At 47.9% G+C, this 25,383-nt stretch overlaps 1 protein-coding gene across 1 annotated transcript in view; it reads left to right on the forward strand.

The window, feature by feature from the left end:
- Positions 1–25,383, forward strand: part of MED21 (mediator complex subunit 21) — a 79,457-nt gene that overhangs the window by 26,129 nt on the left and 27,945 nt on the right. Inside the window, exon 2 of the mRNA XM_069228619.1 lies at positions 6,181–6,295. Within this exon, the coding sequence (XP_069084720.1) occupies positions 6,181–6,295 (115 nt within the window). The remainder of the gene's footprint in view (positions 1–6,180; positions 6,296–25,383) is intronic.

Below are 25,383 nucleotides of genomic sequence, written 5' to 3' on the forward strand. Positions count from 1 at the left end.
TCATTGGTGCACATGTTGGCTAGTCCATGAGCGGAAGCATTCAGTCATTTCACCATCCCTTTTTGTGGCCTGATGTAAGTTAAAGGGCCTTTATGGACTGAGATGTGGGTTGAAGTGCACACCAAGAGCAGCTTTCGCCCGGTTGTAATCTTTTTCATTTCCTTGGTTGGGAAGGTTCAGAAATGGCTTAAACAGTTCTCCGCCTGCAAAGTACAAGAATAGTGAGAAGGACTGGCGCCACTTCACAGCCTGTTCCTCTGAGGCCGCCGGCATGCAACACTTTACTTCTCTTCAAGAAGCAGATGCCGGAGAGAGACCAGGCTGACTGTTGAAGAGTGGCCTGCTTGGCAGTGCTGGACAAGTGCAGAAGATTGGTCATAAGTGTGCTGCCAAGTTGGCAGGCCTTGTCAACAGTGTTGCACTTGCAGTACACTGACAATGTGTTGGACGGGCAGCACAGGTAGAAGGTGGCCAGTATGTGCAGGGACAGGTCCAACGTTCAATTGTTGCCATTGTGATGAGGTGCCTCAGGGTAAGGATCCTCTTGCAGCCTGACAATAAGGAACACTACTCATTCTGGTTACATCAGGACTGCTCCCAAGTTGGCATGCCATTTTTTATTAATCTCCTTGGGCATGCTCGATCTAGGGATGGGGGGGGTGTAGGTTGCCATAGTGACAGTCCATGTAAATGCTTGGACACGCAATACGCACATGTCTGGGAAAGGGCAGGCCTCAAGAAATCTGCCCGCTATGGCGAGTCTGATTTTATCAGGGTGAGCTATTTTTCGGACCTACTGGCCCAGTTTGTCAAGAAAGCTCAGGCTGGCAAAGATAATAAGTGAATGAGCAATGCCGATGCCATTAATTTATTTTTATCTTGTCACGTGTGCTGCTCGTTTAAAGACGGAGGTCAGATGTCCAAGTTATGTAATCTTATCAATTGCTGCTTATTTTATACTGAGGATTGGTGTTTAAGGTTCTTTCTCTGACTAAAAGTTTAAAGGATTTTGTAAAGTGAACTGTCTGGCAATGATGCAGGGCACACAACATTTAACTAGCTTGTATATGAACTGTACAAATATTTCAAAATGTTTTTCAGTAGTTAGGAAAGCACCTTTTTGTAATTCTTAAGTGAGATGGAAACAAAGATTCTAATAGGTTATAAACAACTCAGAATACTTTACCTAGTGATAAATATTTGTTGATTGTACGCTATATATGGTATATAGTTTTATCAGTAAAACTGCATATCAGTGGGAATGTTTGTGGCCATTTAAATAAAAAATGTCTGTCTGTAAATGACAGTGCACTATCACATCCTGCTTCAGTAATATATTTATTAAAAGTGAAATTTTTTAAAGTGAGAACTGAGAAACATTCTTGTCCCCGTCCTCCTGACAATGTTATTAGTGAAGTAAAAGGCAAGTCAGGAATCATGTGTACCCTATATGTGGGATAGATCTTTATTATACACTGAACAAACGTTTTGTCTATAAAAATCAAACAGAGTATTTTTGTACAGCAGACATGTTGACTTGCATATTTAAGGGTGTTCTCATATGTCATAATGAAGTAAAAGGGAACTTTGTGAAATAAAAGATTTCCCTTAGATCACATAGTTCAAGAGAGGTTTATGGGTCTATTGCATAACAGTTAGGTCAAGTAGACTATTCAGGTCACTGAGCCTGCAGATCAGGTAACATTTTTCAGATTTTTCAAGACCTGACAGGACAACTTTGGTTGACCAAATGGTTGCACAGTGTAGTCTAGCTGCACACAACCAGACCACTGTATAATGTACTTCCAGGGCATTTGCCCAGAAGGATTGTGGGATGGAAATAAAGTGCTGTGGTTAGACAGAGTGCAAATAGTGGCCAAGCCAGATGGATGCATCTCAGACAGTCTGTAAATAGTTAATAAGCATCCTATAATGCATCTTGTATGAGTGTCTCTTTTTGACCAAGACAATACCCAGACGTGCAACGTGTGTGGCTTTTTTCAGATCTGTGGTGTAAGACTGTCTCTCACATGCTTCATCATGTCCGCCCTTGATGATTTAGTGGTTGTGGCTGATTCCAGAGTGGAACCTGTACTAAGCCATTAAAGTGAGACCTTGTGATACTGTGGTCCTCATTCTGTGAAAACGATGGTGATGAGCGCCGGGGCCCCTGCAGTTTGACTTGCATAAATCTTGGAAAATGGCTCCACTATAGAGGATTCGAATTTTTTGCTTTTGTCTGCTAACCTCAGTGTCTGTAATGATGACAAGTGCTTTCCTTCTGCACTGTGCGTGTCTTGATTTGCAAAATGTAGTATTTGACCTTTGCAAATCTGACTGTGACACCTATGAGGGAATTGAAGATAATGCTTTAACTGCTGATGCTGTTTTTGATGTTGATGCTCATGCTTAAGTCTTCCTAGTTTATAATCCACAAAATATAAGAAAACCACATTTCCCTCCTTTTTCCACATATTAAAGCTTCTAAAGCTACCCAGGATTTGTGAATTCTCTTGAAGGGAACCAAGAAAACAGCCAAAATGTAGCAATTTATTTTGTCTGCAAGAACGTGTATGCTTTTTTATAAAAACAAAATAGAAGGTTTATTGCACGAAGATCGCCCTCTTTTTTTTTAGTTTTCAAGAACTGAGAACGTTGTAAAAGCAATACATTTTTCTACCAGTTTTTCCAATGTTCTAAGTGGTAGTCTACTTTCCTGTTTTGTGGTTTCTTGCTATTCGCAGTGTGGGGTGGAAACAGTTGAGAATCCCATTGGTGAACCAAGAAAGCTATACATTTCTGAGAAGTAGATAAAATCTGGAATTCAGCAATTTTTTTGTTTGTTTTGATCACTGGATGCCCCTGCCCACCTCCCCAAGAAACTAAGGGTTGAAATAATTAAATGAAAATAGGAACAAATAGAAGAGAATGATTTCCTCTGTAGTTTTTTACCTTGATGCCGATTTACGAAACTGTATATGGGTAGGCGCAACTGATCACAGAGATATGGTGTGTTTGTACTTGTCTAAAACAAAAAATAGCCAAAGCCATCAACTGAGCTACAGCTTATAATCTTTCATTGTGTACTGACCTTGCATAAATTCATATGGTAAAACTGAAGGATGTTGGTCGTCTTGTTGGGAAATTTCAGATTTGCCTGTACTGAGTTCATTATGAAACCCAGGAACGTTGTCTGTTGAGACTGTTCAGTTGAGATTTGTCCCAGTTGATTAGGAAGCCTGTATAAGGGAAATAATCATCCCCACTGCCTCCTCTGAGTTGTCCATGACCAGGATTTTGTCCCTTTGCCCTGACTGTTTCATTACAGGCTGCAGGAACTTCAGAAGGCACCAGCATGCTGATGGTAGCCCAAAGGCTAGAGCATCAAATCCAAACACCTGGTGCCTCCAAATAAACTGGAGGAATTTGTGATGGGGCAAACTTAGGGACAGCAAATGGAGGTGTACATGAGGTCTAGCCTTGTCATCCATTGCTGAGGGAGAAGCACGTTGCTGAGGAAGTGGATCCCATTCCTTTTGAAGTGACAGTAGATCAACCATTCATTGAACTCCTTGGGGTTGATAGTCAGTGGCCTTTTCTTTGTCACATGAAAAATGTTGCTGAGGAACGTTTGTGGGTGCAGTTGAGACAGACCAATAACCCCTTTGGTGAGTAAGGCACTTATCTCTTGAAATGAAAATGAAATAAAAAATAATTTGTAAAGTGCACTAAACCCAAAGGTTTCAAAGGCTAAGCCATTCTGAAAATATACATCCGTAGAAGGAAGGAGGGAGGACCTCTTGAACTTAGAGTTTGCAGTCTCTGGCTGAAAAGTGCTTTGGTTTCTGCCATTGCCGGGGCAATCCGTAAACTTCTATGTGGAAAACTGCAATTGCCTGGAGGGTCCAGGTGTTGTTGGATATCTCCCTCCATTTATGACTGAACTTGGCAAAATAACACCCTGACCCCCATCTGTACTTCTGTTAGATATTATGCTCATCTGAGAAATCTGTTGCTGCAGTGTTGTTGGATTTCCTGAAAGATCTCAGTTTAGTACATCCCTTGTTGGGAGGTGAAGAGGCCTAAAAAATGACTGTGGATTTGGCACTGACCTTGTCAGTAGCCCTGGCTTGTATAGGACCTTGGTTGTAGAAGCTGACAGAAGAGCGTCCTGTGCCTCTCCTGCTCCACCAAAACCGCTTTCCTGAATATCTTCTTAATCGAAGCTCACGCTTTGTCCATGTAGCCAAAACCTGATGCGTATTTTCTCAGTTCATTCAAGAATGGATCCCCAATCTTCCCCCCTGTGTCTCTGATTCTGCCTTGGGGAGGCTAGGTCGCCTAGCTTAGGGTCCAATTTCATGAGGTGGGAACGCCTTCATTCTGTGAAAATCACATATTTTACATTTCCAAGAAAATACATAGCCCATTGGGCTCAGCCCATCAAGCATTGGGGTAAAAGAGGAAACCTGACTTCCTGGGATTTTCAGCCATGTTGAGAATCCTTGTAAGGGGAACTGCGGTATTGAGTATCTTATCCTAACTGACTGACCAGGATCTGTGTGTCCCATTTTTGAGTCCTTGACTAACTTTCCTAGGAAAGTGGCCTTCTATCAATTTTCGGCATTGCCGCCACCTTACCCTCCAAGGATGGTTGTTCTCTTTACCCACCTGCATTTGTTTTGCAGTTTCACTTGTGTGCTACTCCCTGCCTCAGCCTCCATGTTGCTCTTTTGTCCATGTGTCCCTTTGCCCCGTGTTCTCTTCATGTTTCTTCTTCACCCACCCATTGTATTACTCTACACTCACTCTCTCCCCGCAAAACTGTTTTAATTTTGTTTAAAAGCATATTGGCGTATCATTTAAAAAAAGTGTTTTCGCACTACTTTAAGAAAAAAAATATTCATCAATTAGTCATGATGGTGTAGCATGACTATAAGTAAGATCTATTGATTATGCCAAAGCTTGTTCTCTCTTGCTGTGGGTCCATATCTGATGATGATAAAATAAGTATTGGTCTCCAAAAAGGAGTACTGGTGAAGATCACATGTGACTGCGTGCACAAATGAAGTACTGCCGACAGTGATTGAATTCCGAGTTTCCAGTGAATCTCCCAGGTGGAACCTCCATACAGCAATGTAACATTTATTAAGCATTAGCAACACCAAACAGGTCTCACCTTTGTTCTGACATGTTGACTTTGCCACTGCTAGTTTTCATTGCTCATGCTGGTGCATCACAGTTCGTGTCATTCCAAGATGGCAGCTGTGTGCACACATGCATGGGCCATTTAAAGCACTGGTCAGAAGGATGGAAAAGAAGTTATGCGCCAGGCGAGAGACAAACACAAGAGGAAGGAAATCAAATAAGAAGCAAGCAAATGAATGATGAGAAAGCAAACCAGTGATCATCAAAGGTCTGACCGAAAGCCCACTGTTAGTATTGGTATTGTACACAGCAGGTCTTTCAACAACGGACAGCTAAAACTGTTTGTAGTCACAGCGCAGCCTGTTAAGACTTCTCATTTGGCACTCAGAAATAAAGGACGTTGAAAACTAAGACTGCATGGAACAGTGACAGATGGGAGACGGCTGATAGAAAACAGATGAGGAAGAGGTGGTATAGGGAGTAGGGATTGAAACACAAACAGGCCGCGGGGACCCTCCCGATAAAAAGCCAAAAAATAAAACCAAGGCATTAATGCCAAGGTATATGTGACTACCTTTTAAGTAGTTCATTTCTACTAAATGCTGTGGACTAAAAGTATTGCTGACGGACAAATATTTCAGCCTATGCCTAAAGCTATCCAACCCATAGTTGCCAATAATTATAAGGGGCTGTTCAAAAGCCCCTTTCTCTCTCTCTCTATGGATGTTTTTATATTCTGTGCTTCTATAAACTCTCACTAGGCAGCTAAAGCTGCCTGTCGCAAGACATGAGACACACCAAATAATTTGCTAATGTTTATTTTGTATTCTACTCTGTTGCCCCAAGTGACACTTCTTTTAGAACTTACAGGTATTTAAAGCACAATTTTAATGAAAGTCTCCACTTCTGCACGTTTTTGTTCTGTCAATTAATCTAGATCTGAAATGCTATTTTATAGTGAAAATGTCTCATTGACTTAACAAAGCACCTGTCTAATGCATGTTTTCTTTTGCTGTTTTCATATTTCTGTAGCTTGCAGATCAGTTTTGTAATGCAATTGGAGTGCTGCAGCAATGCGCCCCACCTGCTTCATTCACCAACATCCAGACAGCGATTAATAAAGACCAACCCCCTAATCCAACAGAAGGTAAGCAGGCCAGTTTGATATTCTGTAGAACTGTGTGGCCGAGGTAATTCTACTTCAGAGAGCAGTTAACTTAGTTAATGTCACCGACTGGTTGCTGGTATCAAGATGTCATCTCCTAACATAAAGATTTGCAGTGTTATTGTTAATTTGTAGCTCTAAGACCAAAGGATGGAATATGGATTGCAAAGTATTGAGAGCAAATGTGTGTAAAGGAGAAATATTTCTCTTTTGTGAATTTATTTCTGTACTTGAATATTTAACGTGTGAAATTTAGTATGGTACACAAAGTCTTAGAATTTGGTGAAGATAAGGTGGCTTATGTTGTCCAATCCTTACCACGGATATCTTGTTTGGGTCTTTTCCAACAGATTTCCAGTATTTGAGTCCCGCTGTGTGATAACCTCTTTCAGTTAACTTACTTTTTCCTTTTTACAATTTGAAATGAAAATCTTCATTGCAGTGGTGAAGAGGGTATTTTGGGATAGGTTATAGATATTTGTTGATGACGTATCAACCTTTATCTTTTACTAAATTTTGATAACAAAATTATTTCTGAAATCTTTGCGACTTGGCTGGCACTCTTACTGAAAACCATTATTTCACCCCTTGAATCAGATTTTTTCCTTCACTGCTCCACCTCCCTCAACTTATGCACATTGTTTTCGGTTCTGCAGAGTTTCCCTGAGGTCTCCGCTGTAGCAGCATTACTAGATGCAGAAAAGGCCTTTGAGTCGCTGGAGTGGCTTTTTTTGCTTGCCATCTCCAAAACTGAGGCCTGCCAAAGCGATTCACCTATCTTATTAAGTTACTATACCCCCACCTAGTGGCACGGATACGCGCTAACAGCTTCCTCACTACTCCTTTCAATATTGGCAGAGGGACAAGGCAGGGTTGCCCACTGTCACTGCTACTCTTGTGACCCTCTGGTCCGCCATCTACAAGAGAAACATCTCCACTGTGGCTTTCAATTGAGGCCAGGTCCCCTGCTAATTTCCCTGACATTCTACTATTCGTACATCACCCTGCTGACAATTTGGCCCCAGTAGTGCGCAAGATTGTGCGCTTCGGTCAATACTCAGACATACATAGTGAGAAGGAACAAATCATCTGATTGAATTACGGGCTTGCCATTGTAACCCTGTCGGCACAGATCAAGCGGTGGATCCGGTTACCACTTTCCACTGCTGGCCTGGTCACCCTTGTTAAGATGGTAGTTCACACCCCACCCTCTCACACTTTTTATGTTTTTTTAAACATATCCATTCCCCTCCCTAACTAATTTTTTGCAAGGTTAGGCCCGCCCAGATCTCTGCTACTCCACTTGATCTGGGCGGGCCATAGACCCTGAGTCGGCTGGGATACATCAGTCCTGCCAACAGAAGAAGAGGTTTTGGTGTACCGCATATTCAACTGTACTTTTTTTTGGTGGCGCAATACCAATTTGTATAAAACCGGTATCGCAAAGCTGTGGGCTACCATATGACAAACCCGAGTGGGATCAGGCAGAAAAAGTGCTGCTACATACCATTGTGATGCAGGGACTGCCCTTACAACCTACCAATATCCAGACTCTCTTCACAACTAGCTGAGCCTGGCGCAAACGCCATCTGCTTCTCGGCAGAGAAGTGCTATACTTCCCATCTCCACCCCCCACCGACCCTCCCATCCCCCCTGCCCATTACGGATAAGCCATGGTTACCACCTGCTAGCAAAACACTGATCAAGCAAATGCTATCCCGCCACGCATTGCACACATGCAAAGACATTTTCCCTGATGAACGCATGATGGTGCATGCGGGTGACACTTGGTTTGCCGTTGCCACCCTGCTGGACCACTTTGTGTTGCGCCGTCTGCAGAGATCTTTGCGTGTCCAGGTTCCCATGTGTCCCCTTCCTCCTGAGGAATTCCCACCACTAATGGCATTGATAACTGACCCAGATGTAGGCATCTGGTATCGAAGCTTTATCACGTGTTTCTGACACTACTACCGACACGGGATGGGAAACTCGAAGACATGGGAACGAAACTACAGCGCTTGCTTAGGGACAAAACTTGGTATTATTGTTGCAAGCAAACCAAGATCATCTCACTGAATCACAGACATAAACGTATACACTTCAAATTTTTATGGCATGCATACATGACACCAAATGCATTGGCTAGAATTGACCCCTCCAGAGCCTCGCAATGCACTAAATTCCGCATTGAGGACGCTGATTTTACACATCTGACTTCGTCATGCACCCATGTTGGGGAAGAATGTTTTTATTCTTTGCTCTCTCTCCCATGATAGATATCCAGCTTTAGTCTGAGCATCTCACCGCCCTCTTGGGGTATGTGCGGGATGCACGTCAGGGGTCCGTAGATTAACTGCAACGGCGCCATTGCTGGCAAAGCAAGAGATTGCCCTCCACTAGGGCAGCCGTTTTGCTCCTTCCACCCCAGAATGGCTTAAAAGCATGACCCTCTGTGACACCAATAGCAAAATATTTACCAAAATGTTACCGCCCACGTCCAGACCCAAAGATATCTAGGAGTCACTCTGAGACTGCCTGATGGGCTGGAATCCCAGTATGGTGACTAAATTACAAATGCTATGCCACACACTCACCTCATCCCTCTGCCCCTCCCCTGCTAGATGAAAAGATACGTGGTAGTGTACCTGTTTTTTGCACTGTCTAATTTCCAGGTGTTTTCTGTGGTCTAGTGTACAGTGGTAACATACCTTCTTAAACTAAAAAGTAACGTTTAAAAAAAAGATATTTGTTGAAGACATATAGCTGCTTCTTCATTAGGCTTGCCCCCTTTGTTATGGGTCTCAGCTTTTGTGAATGATGTCTGTTCCTGGATAAGCAGTAACGGGCTGAAACGAAATCCTTTTATGGCTGTTGTCTTAATGAGATCCTGGATGTGAATAGGGCAGAGGGTGCATTTAGAGTAAACACTGTCTCACTTCAGAGACGGGAATTGTTCATTACCTGTCAAGCAAGGCTCCAAGGTCATTGAACTATTTTTCTGTGCATCCGGCAGTTCATAAAGAAGAGGTCCAGTGAAACTATTCTATTTTACTTGAAAATGAGCAAAAGAAACCAGCTGTTCCCATGTACCTCTAATCTCCAACTGTGGCACAGTACAGAAGGATTGAACAAATGAGAAGAAAAATAATATGCTGTTTCAAACAACTGCAACCATATTAAACCTCATGAGACTACAAAACTGGCTGGATGAGGTGTGACACGAATTCTGGCTGTACTTTCACTGGACACAGAAAAAGTGTTTGATTTTTGTTTGACTTGACTGGGTTTATCTCTGCTAGACACTTAGGCCCTCATTACTACCCAGGCGGTAAATTCTGCTTACCGCCGTGCCGACAGCCGCCAACATACCGTGACCGTGGCGGTATTCTGCTACGGGTATTATGAACCACACTGAGAAATCCACCACAATACAGACACCCACACAAGTCCGCCACACCAAAGGTCAGTGATAAACTGGCGATAGCAAAACCCACACCGTCACGCCAACAGGAATACGTCCACAGTATCACGACCCACGAATCACCGCAGCGGTCTTTCAACTGCGGTAAACCACTGGCGGTACACACTGCTGCGCTCTAAATACACACACACTCTTACAAAACACAACCACATTGGATAATTCAAAATACACACACCTGACACACATACACACACCACACCCTCACCACTATAAAACACACACCCACATTACCCACAACCCTTTCAAGAAACAAATTAGAACAAGCAGAGAGAGAAAAGCAAAGACCACACCATCACCCAGAGGCACAGAACACCATCACACATATACCATCCACGCACATCACATAATACATCACAACACAGCACCCCACACATCACCTCACACATCACCCACACCACATCATGGCACCTCAAAGACACCCGAGGTTTTCTGAGGAGGAGCTAAGGGTCATGTGGAGGAAATCATCCGGGTAGAGCTACAGCTATTCGGGTCACATTGCATTGCAAGGAAGATGGATCTATGGTGGAGAATCGTTGACAGGGTCAACGCCGTGGCACAGCATCCAAGAACCAGGGATGACATCAGGAAGAGATGGAACGACCTACGGGGGAAGATGGGTTCCGTGGTATCAAGACACCAAATTGCTGTACAGAGGACTGGCGGTGGACCCCCACCTCCTCCCACACAACTAACAACATGGGAGGAGCAAGTCTTGGCGATCATGCATCCTGAGGGCCTCGCAGGAGTAGCAGAAGGACTGCACTCTGGTAAGGCAAATCTTTACTACTAAATCCCCCCCCCCACCTGCATGCCATCACAAACTCCTACCCCTACCCTCACACCCATCACTCCAACACCTCACATATACCCCACTATCACAACCCACCCATCACAATACCAAGCCCTGCATGCAACAACAATGCATTGACACCCATCACAGACCTGCATGGACACCCATCCCCATAGCATGCTCACTAGATTGACTCATCCAGCCCACCTAATTGGCAATCACACAAGGCCAAGGTGACAGTGCAAGCACATTTATACAGGGAAACACACCCATTGCACACACAGATACAATAACAATGAATTTACATCCCAACAGGACCCCTACCCAACGTCACCGGACAGGAGGTGCCAGCTATATCCAGTTTCCCCACAGAAGAGGCCCACAGTGATGACAGCAGCTTTGCATGCCTGGATCAGGATGACCAGCCTGGCCCATCTGGGACCTCTGGACAGTCGGTTCCCCTGCCACAGTCCCAAACCACCACAGACCCTCCTCCCTCAGGAAACACCAGCACAGCACCCACCCAGAGGGCCCATGCCATTGTCCCCAGGACACGTCAACCAGCAGTGTGTCCACCATTACAGGGACCCCAGGTAACCCCACAAACCCAGGACGATCAGGGACCTGGGGTCAGTGGCTGTGGGCACACGGTTCAGGGGACAGAGGCACAGGACAACAGGGAAGCTGGGAGGACTGCTGTGCATCAGGGGGGAGGACAGGCCAAGGGAACCCAATCTCCACGAGGCACTCTCCAACATCATGGGAGCATACCACCATTCCCAGGAGACCATGGGCACGGTACTGGCCAAGTTTCAGGAGACCCAGCGGCTGCAGGAGGGACACTACATGGGGATCAGGGATGACCTCACCAAAATATACACCATCCTGGTCACCATAGCAGGGGTGCTGGCTGATATGGGCAAGACCATGAGGGAGGCAGTGGCTCAACAAAGGGCCCCTGACACTAGCCAAACCGAGGAACAGCCTTCCACCTCCACGGGTGCTAGTGGACAGGAGGCCCCGCCACAGGACCAACAGGCCACCAGCACCCCACCCCCTGCAGAAGGAGAACCACCCGCTAACGGTCCCTGTGATCCAGGCAGAAGACAGAGAACATTGCCAAGACCCCCGCCAGGAATAGGACTCACCTGATTTTCACCCTTCTGTCCCACTCTGTTACCCTGTCCACCTTGAACTGTCATTGCTCCCCTTCCAATGCCACTTGGACAATGCACCTGTGATACCAAGAGACTGGACTCTACCATGGACCTCCCCCATCACCCCAGCCCCTTGCACATACCCCTATACCCATTAGCACTTAAATAAACACCCTTTAATCAAAAAACAATCTGGAGTCAGTCTGATCTTTCTCAAATGTATTATCACAACATTAGCAGCAAATTGTAATGTGAATGTTAATTTACACATACCAATGTATGACAGTTGTTGGGCAGCGGTACACATAGCAGATGGCAGAATGGGGTGCACAGATCTGAAAAAATGAAATCCAAAGGGAACAGTCAGTGTCCATAGACAAAGGTTACGAGGCTGCCATGTACAATGTCCTAAAATATACTGAAATGTGAAGCGAAGTTACAGTCTCTTACCTGTGTGTCACTGGAAGTACTACAGGATAATGTTTGTTCTGTTGTCAATATCTTCTTCTTCTGCGTCCTCTTCTTCACTGTCCACAGGCACCACCGCTGCCACAAGACCATCACCAGGCTCATCCTCCAGCAGAAAAGGCACCTGGCGTCTCAATGCCAGGTTGTGCAACATACAGCATGCCACGATAATCTGGCACACCTTCTTTGGTGAGTAGTACAGGGAGCCACCTGTAAGATGGAGGTACCGGAATCTGGCCTTCAGGAGGCCGAACGTCCTTTCAATAATACGCCTAGTTCGCCCATGTGTCTCATTGTTGCGTTCCTCTGCCCTTATCCTGGGATTCCTCACTGGGATCAGTAGCCATGACAGGTTGGGGTAGCCAGAGTCACCTGCAAATTTCGAGGGATACCTATTAGACACACACACACCCTTTAGGGACTACCCCATACCTGGACACCTACTCATACTGTGTGGGGACCTTGGGCTCACCTATTAGCCACACCCGGTGCCTCTGGAGTTGGCCCATCACAAAAGGGATACTGCTATTCCTCAAGATATAGGCATCATGCACAGAACCAGGATACTTGGCATTCACATGGGAGATGTACTGGTCCGTCAAACACACCATTTGCACATTCATTGAATGGTAGCGTTTTCTATTTCTGTACACTTGTTCATTTCTGTGGGAGGGGAACAAATGCCATATGTGTACCATCAATGGTACCAGTGATGTTTGGGATATGTCCCAGAGCATAAAAGTCAGCTTTCACTGAGGCCAAATCATCCACCTGGGGAAACGCGATCTAGCTGTGCATGTGTTTCAGCAGGGCAGACAACACCCTGCTCAATACGTTAGAAAACATTGGCTGCGACATCCCAGATGTCATGGCCACTGTAGTTTGGAAGGAGCCACTTGCCAGGAAATGGAGCACTGACAGGACCTGCGCTAGAGGGAGGATACCTGTGGGTTGGCGGATAGCTGACATCAGGTCTGGCTCCAATTGGGCACACAGATCTTGGATTGTGGCACGATCAAGCCTGTATGTGATTATAATGTGTCTGTCCTCCATTGTCGACCGGTCCACCAGGGGTCTGTACACTGGAGGATGCTGCCATCTCATCATCTGCCCCAGCGGTTGTAGCCTGTGGAGGAGAACAGTGACCAGAGGGTCATTTACCACATAGGTAGCACAACTGTGTCAGAAGTCATGTTAGAGAATCCGTGTGTGAAATCGTGAGTTCATATAAGTGCCAATATGTGCTGTGATGCAGTTAGGTGCCATGCCATGCCATGTGCACCCCTGAAATGGCGGCTGCCTGACTTGTGAGGAGGGACAAGGGGAAATTAGGTAACTGCGCTGGCGTTGTGCAGCGTCGCGGTAGGCGGTCAAAGACCGACGCGCAACTCCGCATTGATTCTCATTGGGCCCTATGGGTTCCAGGAGCCAATGGCGAGGTGTGGTGGCGGTGACGGTACGCACCGCCGCGAACGTGACCGCCATTTTCTATCTGTTCACTCACTTGATACCTGACCATCAATAGGAGAAGACCTACACTACAAGTGCTGCTGTGACCTGAGTTTGGAAGAGACAATGGCTACAGTGCCTGGGGAAAGGGCCCCTGCCTTCACTGCGGAGGAGTTGGACAAACTGGTGGATTGGGTCCTCCCCAGTACACGCTACTCTACGGTCCCCCAGACAAACAGGTGAGTACACTGTGAGCATGATGCGTGGGCAATGCCTGTTTGGAGTGGTGTGGATGGAAGCCACATGTTGGGGGTTGGCCTGAGTGCTGCATGTGAGGATGGTTAGTGTATGTGCGTCAGGGCATAGGTGGGAACTGGTGGGCAATGAGTATGACGGTCCGTACGGGTGAGTAATTTCCTTTCCTCCTGTACCTTTCCTCTAGGTCATCGCCCACCAGAAGAAGGGTATTTGGCGTGCCATCGCCAAGGAAGTGCAGACCCTGAGGGTCTATCACAGACTGAGCACCCACTGCTGCAAGAGATGGGAGGACCTGCGCCGCTGGAGCAAGAAGAAGGTGAAGGCCCAGCTGGGGCTGGCCTCCCAACGTGGAAGGGGTGCCCGTCGCACCATGACCCCCCCTGATGTTCCGCATCCTGGCGGTGGCCTATCCGGAGTTGGATGGGCGCTTGAGGGCATCACAGCAGCCACAAGGGGGTGAGTACAGTGTCATAAAGCCGACTCTGCGCGGTTTAGGAAGTATCTGGGTGGGGGGTGGGGGCTGTGGGTGCCCCTAGGCCAGGGCGGTCATGCCAGGGTATTTTGCCAGCTTGTTTGCAGGCTCAGAAGCACCCCTACCCCAATGGTATATTTGGGCAGCTAGTAGTGTGCAGGGTCCTGTGGGTGTCAGGTGTGCATGTGCTGGCGTTCGGCATTGTACCCCATGGGCTGGTGACTACCATAGTGAGTGGTTGGGCAAGGCCAAGTGCAAAGGGCATCAGTGTGTGTTGTGTCCGCCAACAGTAGTGGTGTTGCTGGCATTGACCATGTGTGTCCTCTGTCTCTCCCCCCCCACCCCCCCCTTCTTGTTTTGTCACCCTGTCCTTGTGTGTATTAGCATCATCTGGCGGAGGAGCGGAGGAGCAGAGGCACCGGCGATGGAGGGAGATGCATCCCACATGGCCCATGAGGATGAATCCACGGAGGGTGAAGGCACCAGTGGGACGGAGGGCGAGGGGAGCTCCACGACGGGGACAGGAGGGGATACCAGCGACAGCGGCGACTCCTCTGATGGAAGCTCCCTGGCGGTGGCGGATACCTCTGTGCCCACCCCAACAAGAGGTATAGGCGCCACCCACCCCCCTACTAGCACCGCCCTCCCAGCAGCCCCTCAGCATGTTTCCCGTGCCCGCTCACCCAGGAGGGTGGGCATGTCCTTCGCCCCAGGCACTTCAGGCCCTGCCCCAGTCAGCCCTGCCCCCCAGTGAGGAGGCTATTGACCTCCTGAGATCCCTCACTGTTTGGCAGTCAACCATTCTGAATGCCATCCATGGTGTCGAGAGGCATTTGCAGCAAACAAATGCATACCTGGAGGGCATTCATTCTGGCGTACCGGCCCAACAGAGCATTTCAGGCTCTGGCCTCAGCACTGATGGCTGCCATTGTCCCTGTGTCCACCTTCACCCAAACTCAGCAGACGTACACCTCCTACAACCACTACCTCTTCCTCCACTCCCACACCCCCTCCATCTTCCCTTCCCAGTGTATCTAAAAAACTTTACCTAGCTAACTTTAACCGCATACACAGCCCTCGCCCATCCCCTAGGTCCAGGATGTCTAGATCTCAGCACCTCAGCCACCACATCTGCGTCTGCTGTGATTCGTGCAACTCTGGGTGGATCGAAGGGGCACCCGTCAGAGCTGCCAGTGTGCCACCTACAGATGGGAAGGACCTCCCGATTCCGCCACCAGCCAAGGCCAAAAGGGGGCCGGCTTCCAGCAGGGGAAAGTTGCACCACCCACCCTTCAAGGCCACAGCCAAGCACAGAGAGGACAGTACCAAGGTCCCAGCAGCGACTGCCAAGGTGGGGAAAGGACACAAGACAAAGGGCAAGTCACTTCAGGGCACGATGCCTCCTGGTGAGGTGCTGGTGACCACCATTTCCTCAGGGATGCCAGTGACCTGTGCCACAGTCACTGCTGCAACGACCGCCACCTGCACCTCCGCTGCCACAATGTCAGTCTGCAGCATCCTCCCTGAGGATCAGCCATCCGAGGCTGCCGGAGACGGTCTGGTGTCTCCCTCCACCACAACAGACACCTGCACCATGGCCAGCACCGGCAGCATCTCCGCCGCAGCCACCGCCGCACCGCCACCTGCACCACCATCTACACCGCCACGTGCCCATCCGGTACCACTATATCGGAAGTCAGCAGCATCACCAGTGGGTAGCCGTCCGAGGCTGCAGGTGACGTCCTGGACCCTGGACACGCCACTTGAGGCACCACCACCAGCACTGGCATGAGCAGCAGTTGGCAGCCTAAGTCGCCACAGGCTGGAGTGTGGCTCTGCCTCCATGGAGTATCATGCTGCCTGTTCAATGTACATCAAGTGGATCAGACACCCCGGTGACAGGAGGGTAACTGCCACACCCCAGGTGCAGCATCACTGGGCACAATGCCCCCTCCAGAACCAGTGGATAGATGCATCCACTCCCACAATCCTTGGCAGGATCAAGCACTCTGGGTACAATGCCCCCTCCAGAACCAGTGGATAGATGCATCCACTCCCACAATCCTTGGCAGGATCAAACACTCTGGGCACAATGCCCCCTCCAGAACCAGTGGATAGATGCATCCACTCCCACAATCCTTGGCAGGATCAAGCACTCTGGGCTCAATTCCCCCTCCAGAACCTGTCGGACATGTCACTGACTTTAGTGACTGTGGCCTTGCACTCCCCAGGACCAAGTAGTGGGCAAACCACCCACTTGAGAGACTGTGACTTTGCACTCCCCAGGAACAAGCAGTGGGCATGGAGGCCCCTCCAGGAGCAGTGGCATCATACCATCTTCCGGCTGAGGTGCCTGTGCATTTTTCAACCTGATGCCCCTGCAGTGTTCTCTCCGTTTTGAGGCAGGTGTCTTGTGTGGGCTTCGCCCATGCTTTTCTGGGTCACTGGACATTTACAAGGGACAGTGTAGGACCTTGTGTATATCATGTAAATATTGTATATATTGTTTATTTAAATTCTACTGCTATATCTGCAATATAACACTGGTTAGACTCATTTCCTTTTGTCCTTGCGTTCTTCCAGGGGGTGACTGTGTGTATCAGTAATGTTGTTGGGTGTGTTTGTGTGTGTATGTTGTTGTGGTTGTGGTTGAGGGTGGGGGTGTTGCGTGTGTGTGTTACTCTATTTCCCTCCTCCCCCCCACTGTGTGCTAGGTGCAGTACTCACCATCGTCGCCGCTGCCGCTCTCTTTCTACTTTGTTGAAGATACACCAGCATACGTAGGATCTGCAATTTGGGCTCCATGGCGTCCTGGTTCTTCGTTGAGTGTCGAAAGGTTAGTGGTTCCCCTTTGATGTACTGTTTCTGCCGTGCTTTTGATGGCATTGGTACCGCCCCAGAAATGCTGGCGGATTGGCCTCTCATAATAGTGCTGGCGGTACATTGTCTTCCGCCGGTCTGTTGGCAGTGACCACCGCGTTTTGTTGCTACCGCCGTGGCAGTCTGAGTGTTAAAGTGGCTGTCTATGTTGGCGGTTTCCACCGTGGTCGTGATTCAATTTTTGAAAAAATAATTTTTTACCGCTGGCCTGTTGGCAGTGTTACCGCCGCTTTAACACCGACCGCCAGGTTTGTAATGAGGGCCTTAATGCGTTTGGATCTAATCCCAACTTTTGTAAATGGGTGGCGTTTTTGTACAAGGCACCAAAGGCTTCAGGAAAGGTCAGCAGAGTCAAGTCGGAGCCATTTTCTCTGGGTTGGGGTTGCTCACTCCTATGCTCTTCGTGCTTTGCATAAAGCTTGTGACATGTAAGTCATACTACAGGCAAATATAACAAGATTCCCTGATATCATGGGGCAATCGGAAACAGTCTCACTCTGTGGATTAATTTCTGCTGTATCTTACAAACTCAGCAGTAACCATTGCTGCAGCTTTAACTGTACTCTGTTGTTAGAAAAATAATTGGGATACAAAATAAATTGTAATAAATCAGTATTATATGTACTGGACATTTACGAACAGCTGAGCAACACTTATTACAACCTAAAAGGTACAAGGGACGGATACCGATATTGAGGGATTCAGATAATACCCAACATACTGAAATTCTTAGAAAGTAACTTAGCGGTGGTCCTTCGAGAATATCCGGTGGATGCAGAGAGGTGGAGAAGGTGCCCATTGTCCCTTATGGGGGACAGCAGCAGTATTTAAAATGGTCACACACTCAAAACTGCTATATTTATTACAAAACATTCAATTAATAATGTTGTATCATTACTTTGACAGGATGACCTGTACCCTTTTATCGGATGGGGCAGGCCCCAAGCTGCACCACAATCCTTTCAGAGGTCAGTAAACAGTAGGGCATAGCAGTCCCGAATGTCGGGGCGTACTAGTGGGCTTCTCTGCTACAAACTGTTAATGAATGGTGTTTTCTGCAAGAGAGGAACCAGCAGTGATCTTCGAAAGAATGAGACTGAAAAAACACACATGCATTCATTATCTCTGTGGTAAGCACAATAAGAGATGCCTGCTTGGGCCCACTCAAGTGACCTTAGATTCATGAGGCAAAGCCACAAATATCTGGTTTGACATGAAAAGGTGACCAAGCTAATACCTTTGTGGAAGGGACACACATTGAAATAATACAGAAAACTCTCTGGGTTTTGCCAGTCGGATGATGAAGACATATCCACAAGGGGGGAAGTGGTGTTCTCAGAGGGAATCAAATCCTTTGAGACCCAACCACCAAAATATGAACTGAAACCCGCTCAGAAATATAAGTAGATAAAGTTTCAACATGCACTATGAGCCGTGAAGTTTGACTGGGAAGAGGTTCTGGATTGCAGTTCTCACATAAGTAGATTGCTTGAAAACCTATCAAGTAGTCTCACAAATATATCTCAGTCAGTAACAATAAGCCTGAATCACTCAAAAAAACTCAGAGCGTGGGAAAGAGATATTAGCCCCTTTGAAGACTTTGACCCTAGAGAGGTAGCAGTCAAGTCCAGACTGGGTGTCAGTCTGTGAAAACTCCTGCATAGAATTACTACAGCAGAAGCAGCATGGTCAAAGCAGCCAAGATGGAGGATGTGTTCTACAAACACTCGGACCTCATCCGTTATTCATCTCCATCCTCCCGCTGCTGCTGGATGCCCAGTTCCATACCCTCACTTCTGTGCCCTGGGAGTCTGTGGGACTGCAGTGGTGTCTTCGGAAGCTGCCAGATAACTGCTGTGGGCAAGATCCCAGAAGTGACCAATGGCTCATCCTGCTGCGTGGCACCTGTTCGATGTTCATGGTGAGGCGTCCCTGCAGCACTGTGGGCTGCACCACTGTACCCGGACATCTCTGCCCATTCGTCGGGTAAGTGACTCACTGGGGGCTATTGGAGAGGCATAAGATTCACAAGTCATCCATAGTCATCTGTGCAATATCCCCCCTCCCCCAACCCCTCCAAACCCCACCCTCTCTGTATTTTCGGGCACTCCAGCACGGCAATGAGTTCCTCTCCCCCTGGCCTTTATCCTGCTGGTTTACCCCTGAGGCACACCGGGTGGACGTGCTGTGGGTGCCGCCGGTGCTCTGCGGGCCCCACCTGAGACCTCTTCTGGCCTGAGTGGTGCTGCAACTTAGCCCCCTCTGCCTCACCAGGGCCTGCTCCTGGTGTGCCTTCATTATTGGCCCCCACTAGACACCTCTCCCTGCCCCGGCTGCTCGAGCTGGTGGCAACCCCTAAAGCCATGCTGGGGGACAGCCAGGACAGGGGCAGCAACCCTCTGCTTGAAGCCTGAAAGGAGGGGTCCTCCCACCTGAAGATGCTGGCTTTGTGAGATTTTTCTGATGATAAACATTCCCTTTTAATCTGCCCAAAACATTAGTAGCTTTCCAGGAAACACTGTAACTGAGGCATTCACTGGGTGGGGGGGGGGAGGCACTTGTTACCTACCTCATCCCCTGCAACACCATTCTTCTGGCACAGACCTCTGGCTGTTCGTAGTGGTTCTGAGGCCCCTTGAGGTAATCAGGCCAGATGCCAATTTCCACTGTCTTCTTCAGACTTCCAGAGCTAGAGGTTTGTGTGCCCTAGCACCGAGTAGAACCCTCTGTGCTACACTGCCTGGTGTCGCCACTGGGAAGGATAGGCCCCAACACTGCATACCCAACCGCAAATATACCTATTCTCCCAGCTCCACTGAAAACACTAAACGCCAACCTACCTGCTCCTCAACTGCTGTACCCCTGGCTGCCACTGAGGTGACCCAAATCCTGCAGGCTATTCAGACTTCTCACGAAGTGCTCTAGACCAGATTTGCAAATTTGGAATAGATGTTCACACAATGTGGCTGGAAGAATCACCAAAGCCAAAATGGGACAGGGCTGATGGCTGCTGAAAGCTGAGAACTCAGATGTCATGATCCCCCTGCTGCAGTTGCTGGGGGGGCAATTTGGTTGGTGATGACTGCCTCTGCTCCACCTTGGCTGTAGTGGTGGCCCAATTCCAGAAGAGGCGCTGTACCACATAAATGCTCGCCTGAATCCTCAGACACTGATTCTGGGGCTCCCAGACTGGGAGGGAGTGATCCCTTCCTCATCTCAACAAACCCTGCAAACCCAGTCACCTTTCATGCAGAGACTTCTGGTGATGGGGGAAGATTCCCCAGTACCACTAAAGTACTGGCCATGGCGGATTACACGGCCAGTCCCTTGCCTGTCAGCCTTGTGGCCAAGGCATCCAGTAGCTGCAACCATGTAATCATGTATTGAGAGGTCCACCTCGAATACCCCAAAATTAATAGTGGTTTTCTTGTTGGGGACTTTGGGGTGACAGATGCTTCAGGGGTTGAAGTGTGGGGAAGGGGGGTTGTTCATGCTGGGGGGGAGGGGAAGGTTGTTTTATGTTTCTACTTGTTCCTTTTTGTTACACCACATTACATCCATACTCGCCCACCACCCCCATACACAACTTTGTACATCTGACCTGCCAATTGCAACTAAAATCCCCCAGGGTTCTCTATGCCTAACGTCCTCTTCCTTTCTTGGAATTAAAGTGACCTTCTAGATCACATCAAACTAACAGCATTTCTCTGCTTTATTAAGCACTACTCACCGGGCAATGTCTTATTACAGGAGACCCACATATTCGGCTCCAGCTGCCCCTTCCTGCACAGATTCAGCTCTGACCGGGTTTTTCACTCAGGTTTGAGCAGAGAGGCTCAAGGGGAGTGTGTATATTGCTCCACAAGCACTTACCTCAGTCAGTTTCACAGTCTATTAATGACTCTCAGAGCCATTATATTGGGGTGGCAGGAACACTTGAAGGGAAACCTTACAACATCTTCAGCATCTAAGTACCCCCACAACAGCTAAAACCGACCCTTGGTGAGCTTATAGGAGTGCTTGCCAATCTACCACCTGGGATGATGATCCTTCGGGGCGATGTATGACACCCACACAAGACACTAACAAGAGACGTCCGGAGCATTTGCCTCTTGGATAGACTACCTCGGACTTTGTGATGCTTGGGGGCCGTAGCACCCGACTCAGCAGTCTTACACACACACACACACTCACTCTCTCACTCTCACTCACTCTTTTCGGGCCACTCTGCACTCCTGCTCTGCTGAGGAACCTCGTATTCCCCAAGCGCTCACTCTGGCGCCTCAATGCCTGGTTCTTACTGATGTTCACTTTGAAGACCATCGAGGCACAGAGTTTCAATCTTACTTTGTGATCAATGATGGGCAGTTGAAAGAGTGGGTATCACGTGGACAGCCGGAAAAGCCACTATTTGGGGAGTGGCCAAAACATATCTTAAGTATGCTGATCAAGACAGAGTTGCCCGTGTGACAGAGGTTGAATCTCACATAATGCATCTTGAGACTAAAACCGCTACATACAAATCCCTACTCTAGCAATTCAAGCTCAACAGAGTATCACAACGACAGTGTGCTTTCCATGAAGCTGTCCAGCGTTGGAGCGAATCTCTCTGGCATGTGTAAGAACACAACTACAAAAGCAGTATTGTTCTTTACTGGTTTGCCACTGGGGACTATAGCTCTAGACTAATTCCCTACATTACTGACTCCTCAGGAGTCCTTCTACGTTCAATAATCGCGACCACTAGCACAACTGCAGATATTTTTTGTTTTAACATTTATTTATTTTTATGAACATCTCTGCGCCCACTGACCATGAGCTGCTAGACAGATAATTCACCCTCTGCTTGCCGACAACCCACATTTCCCCCACCTCCCCCCAATTGGAGTCTTCGCTCAGAGACGGCGAGAAACAAGTGGCTCTACACACACTAACCCCCGGGAAAACTCCTGGCCCAGATGGGTTCCCTCTCAAATGTTGCCATAAATTGAGACATCCTTGTGCCCCACTTGTCCAAACTCTACAGTGAAGCGGTGCCACTCGGTGATTCCCCCTCTCTTGCCTCCCTACCCCCAAAGCTCCCCTTGACTCCACCCCGCAGACTTTGTTATGGTCACCATAGTGGTCCTTTCTAAGCTGGGCCATCCACCGAGATGCTGTGCATCATATCATTCCATTTCCTTGATAAACAGATATGTAAATCTTGGCCAAAATTCTGGAAAGCAGACACCACCATGTCCTGGGCTTCTTACTACACCCAGATCAATGCAGCTTCATGCCCAGTCACAGCACTCTGCACTACAGCAGATGTATCCATTTTGCACTGTGCTACGTTCACGAAATAACGGACTATGGCACCACCCCTCGTAGACTTTGAAAAAGCTTTCGACACGGTCAACTGGGCCTATCTGGACCTAGTCCTCCAAAATATGAACTGAAGTCCCAACTTCTAGAAACATGTCAAACTCCTCTATAACACGCTAGCAGGGCAGGTCCTTATCGATGGGGCACTATCACACACCTTCTCTATTAGACCTGGCACTAGACAGGGATGCCCTCTCTCCCCACTCCTCTGCACAGGCCGTTGAGCCTCCGGTCAGGATCATTCAGTGAGATGCCCAGGTGCAGAAACGAGGCTAGATTGGGACACTTGAGGACACAATTGCAATGTACTTGGACAACGTCTACTCTTTGTCGCAGACCCTCACACATCTGGTCCCAGGCTCCCTAGACATTCTTAGGGTGTTTGAGGAGGCCTCAGGCCTACGTATGAACTGCAACAAATCACTCCCAGTCCCCATACGCTGTAACCACGTTATACTATCATGGCAATCAAACATCCCAGCCCGCCATCTAAGCTTTAAATATTTGGGTATCCACAATGCAATGTTACCAGAACTTACACGCAGCCTTTTCTATCCCCCACTAGGACCAGCCTACACACCTGAAACAAATTGCCCCTAAATCTGCTGGGACGAATTGCATTCATTAAAATTATGATACTCCTGAGATTCTTTCATGAGCTGCAAAACTTTCCACTCCACATTCCTCTCTCCTGCTTTACTCAGATCATGGCACTGCTTCGCTCCATTATCTAGGGGGGCTGGCCTCCCGCATTACCTTTACTGAATGCTGCGGGTCAGTGCATGATGGGAGGGTTAGGGGCGGTGGATATCCGACTATATTATTGGGTAGCCGAACTCCTTGTTATCAGTGACTGGCTGACTGGGGGCTGGAGTAACCTGGCGTATCGATTGGAGATGGCTCATCTATGCATAGACAACATTATGCATATCCTGTATGGCCGACCCATCCCTTCCCTTACTGTGGAAATAACTAAGGCACTTTTTCTTGTTTGACAGGCAGATAACAGATTTATGGGCTGGAACAAACAAACAACCGACCAGACTCTCCTCTGGAGGGGCTGCTGGCTCACTCACCTGGCACAACTAGAGGGTTTCAGATTATGGGACTTGATTGGGGTAATTATTCTAGAAGTATTCTGGACCTCGTCTCATATGCTCTCTTTCCAAGACCTACAGGCTAATTTCCAGCTATCACATACTCAGTTCCATAACCTGCAACTTAGATACACGTTTGCGATGCACCGTGCAGTGCTCACAGACTCACTCGTATTTTGTCCAATGGAGGCATAACTAATGCTGGGACGTCTGGGCCGTCGGGTCATCGCTCAGATCTACTGCTTCCTGGTCTGCAATGCCCCAGAGGCACTCAACACACTTCCCTTCGGGAAGGCAGCCTTGGTATATGGGGTGGTGGGTGATGAGTGTACAGGCACTCATATCAAAGTGTGGTCCTAACATGCTAGATGCGATAATTGACATATGGATCAACAGTATTATGTAGATGACATCTATAGCAAAATTGAGGCATTGGGGCGTATTGCCCGTAGATTGTGCAAGACCACTAGGGCCCGCCGACTGGGATATCTGATGCAGAAGGATGAATGCGTCCCCCATTTGTCTGAGCATGTTATTGCCCTGCTCCCCACGGGGGTAGTCACCTGCATCTGTACGATGCGTCTGTGGTGAGTTTTCTGTAGAGCCACTAGGGGTCTTGGCGGTGGAACTCTGCCACTTCTGCAATGCCAACAACACTGCAGTACCCACTGATTCGGAAATGGCCAAATCAATCATCGCAGCCAGCTCTGGGTCCATATTCACGCCCTCCTGAGCCTCCTCCCGGTGTAAATAAACATGATCCTCAGTCATGTCTGAATAATATTTGAAAAACACCCAAATGTGAACTCCCTAACTATGCCTCTTATCACGAGGCACCAAAACCCTACTAACCTAGAACCTAAATGCGCTCCATGTTGGAGATTATCCTCAAATTAATCTTACAGAGGAACCTATTTTCCCCTCCAGTATCCAATTTGCACATCCAGTGACCTGCCTTTAACCATGTCTCCTTGGATGGGGGGGTATGGGATTAAGCCAGTTCTTACAGATTTCCTTTCTAGCCAGGAGCAACACCTAGAACAGGAGAGACCGATGTGCGACATGCAGGGAATTGTGTGTTGTGATATGTACCACAAATAAAACCAGTATGGGATTGACAACGGTATTGAGTTCTTGCTCACACTGTCCCAAAAGTTTGAAAGCGAAAAGCAGGAGAACATATGTTCATCGTCTGCCTCTAGACAGCCACATCTTCTACACCTCGGGACCCATTTATTAGCAAATCTTGCAATCTTTCTGTGAGTCCATAAAATCAAATTGAGCGTGAACAAGTGATTCCTTTTTAAATTAGCCTGTCTAGCAACTTTTTATAAGACCTTGAGGGAAACTTGCCACAAATGTTGCAGGTCTGTCCGTGGCATCTTGCGTTCCCAGATCGAAAACAGGGCCTGCAGTTTACTTTTCCTCAGCATCTACCAGCACCATATGGATATATATATTTTATTTTAAATTGCGCGTGTGCCCTGTAACCTCGTCTCAATCTCCCACGGGCCACCAATTTCTTGCCTATTGCTGGTATGCCATGAAAGCAAGTGTACTTATTTAAATCTTGAAAGATGTCCTGTGGTCTTGCTCATCAATGTCTCCCAAAGTAGCAGATCTTCAATAGTAAGGTGATCTCCCCACACTGTTA

The sequence above is a fragment of the Pleurodeles waltl genome, chromosome 4_1 (assembly GCF_031143425.1).
Source record: "Pleurodeles waltl isolate 20211129_DDA chromosome 4_1, aPleWal1.hap1.20221129, whole genome shotgun sequence".
Lineage (NCBI taxonomy): Eukaryota > Metazoa > Chordata > Amphibia > Caudata > Salamandridae > Pleurodeles > Pleurodeles waltl.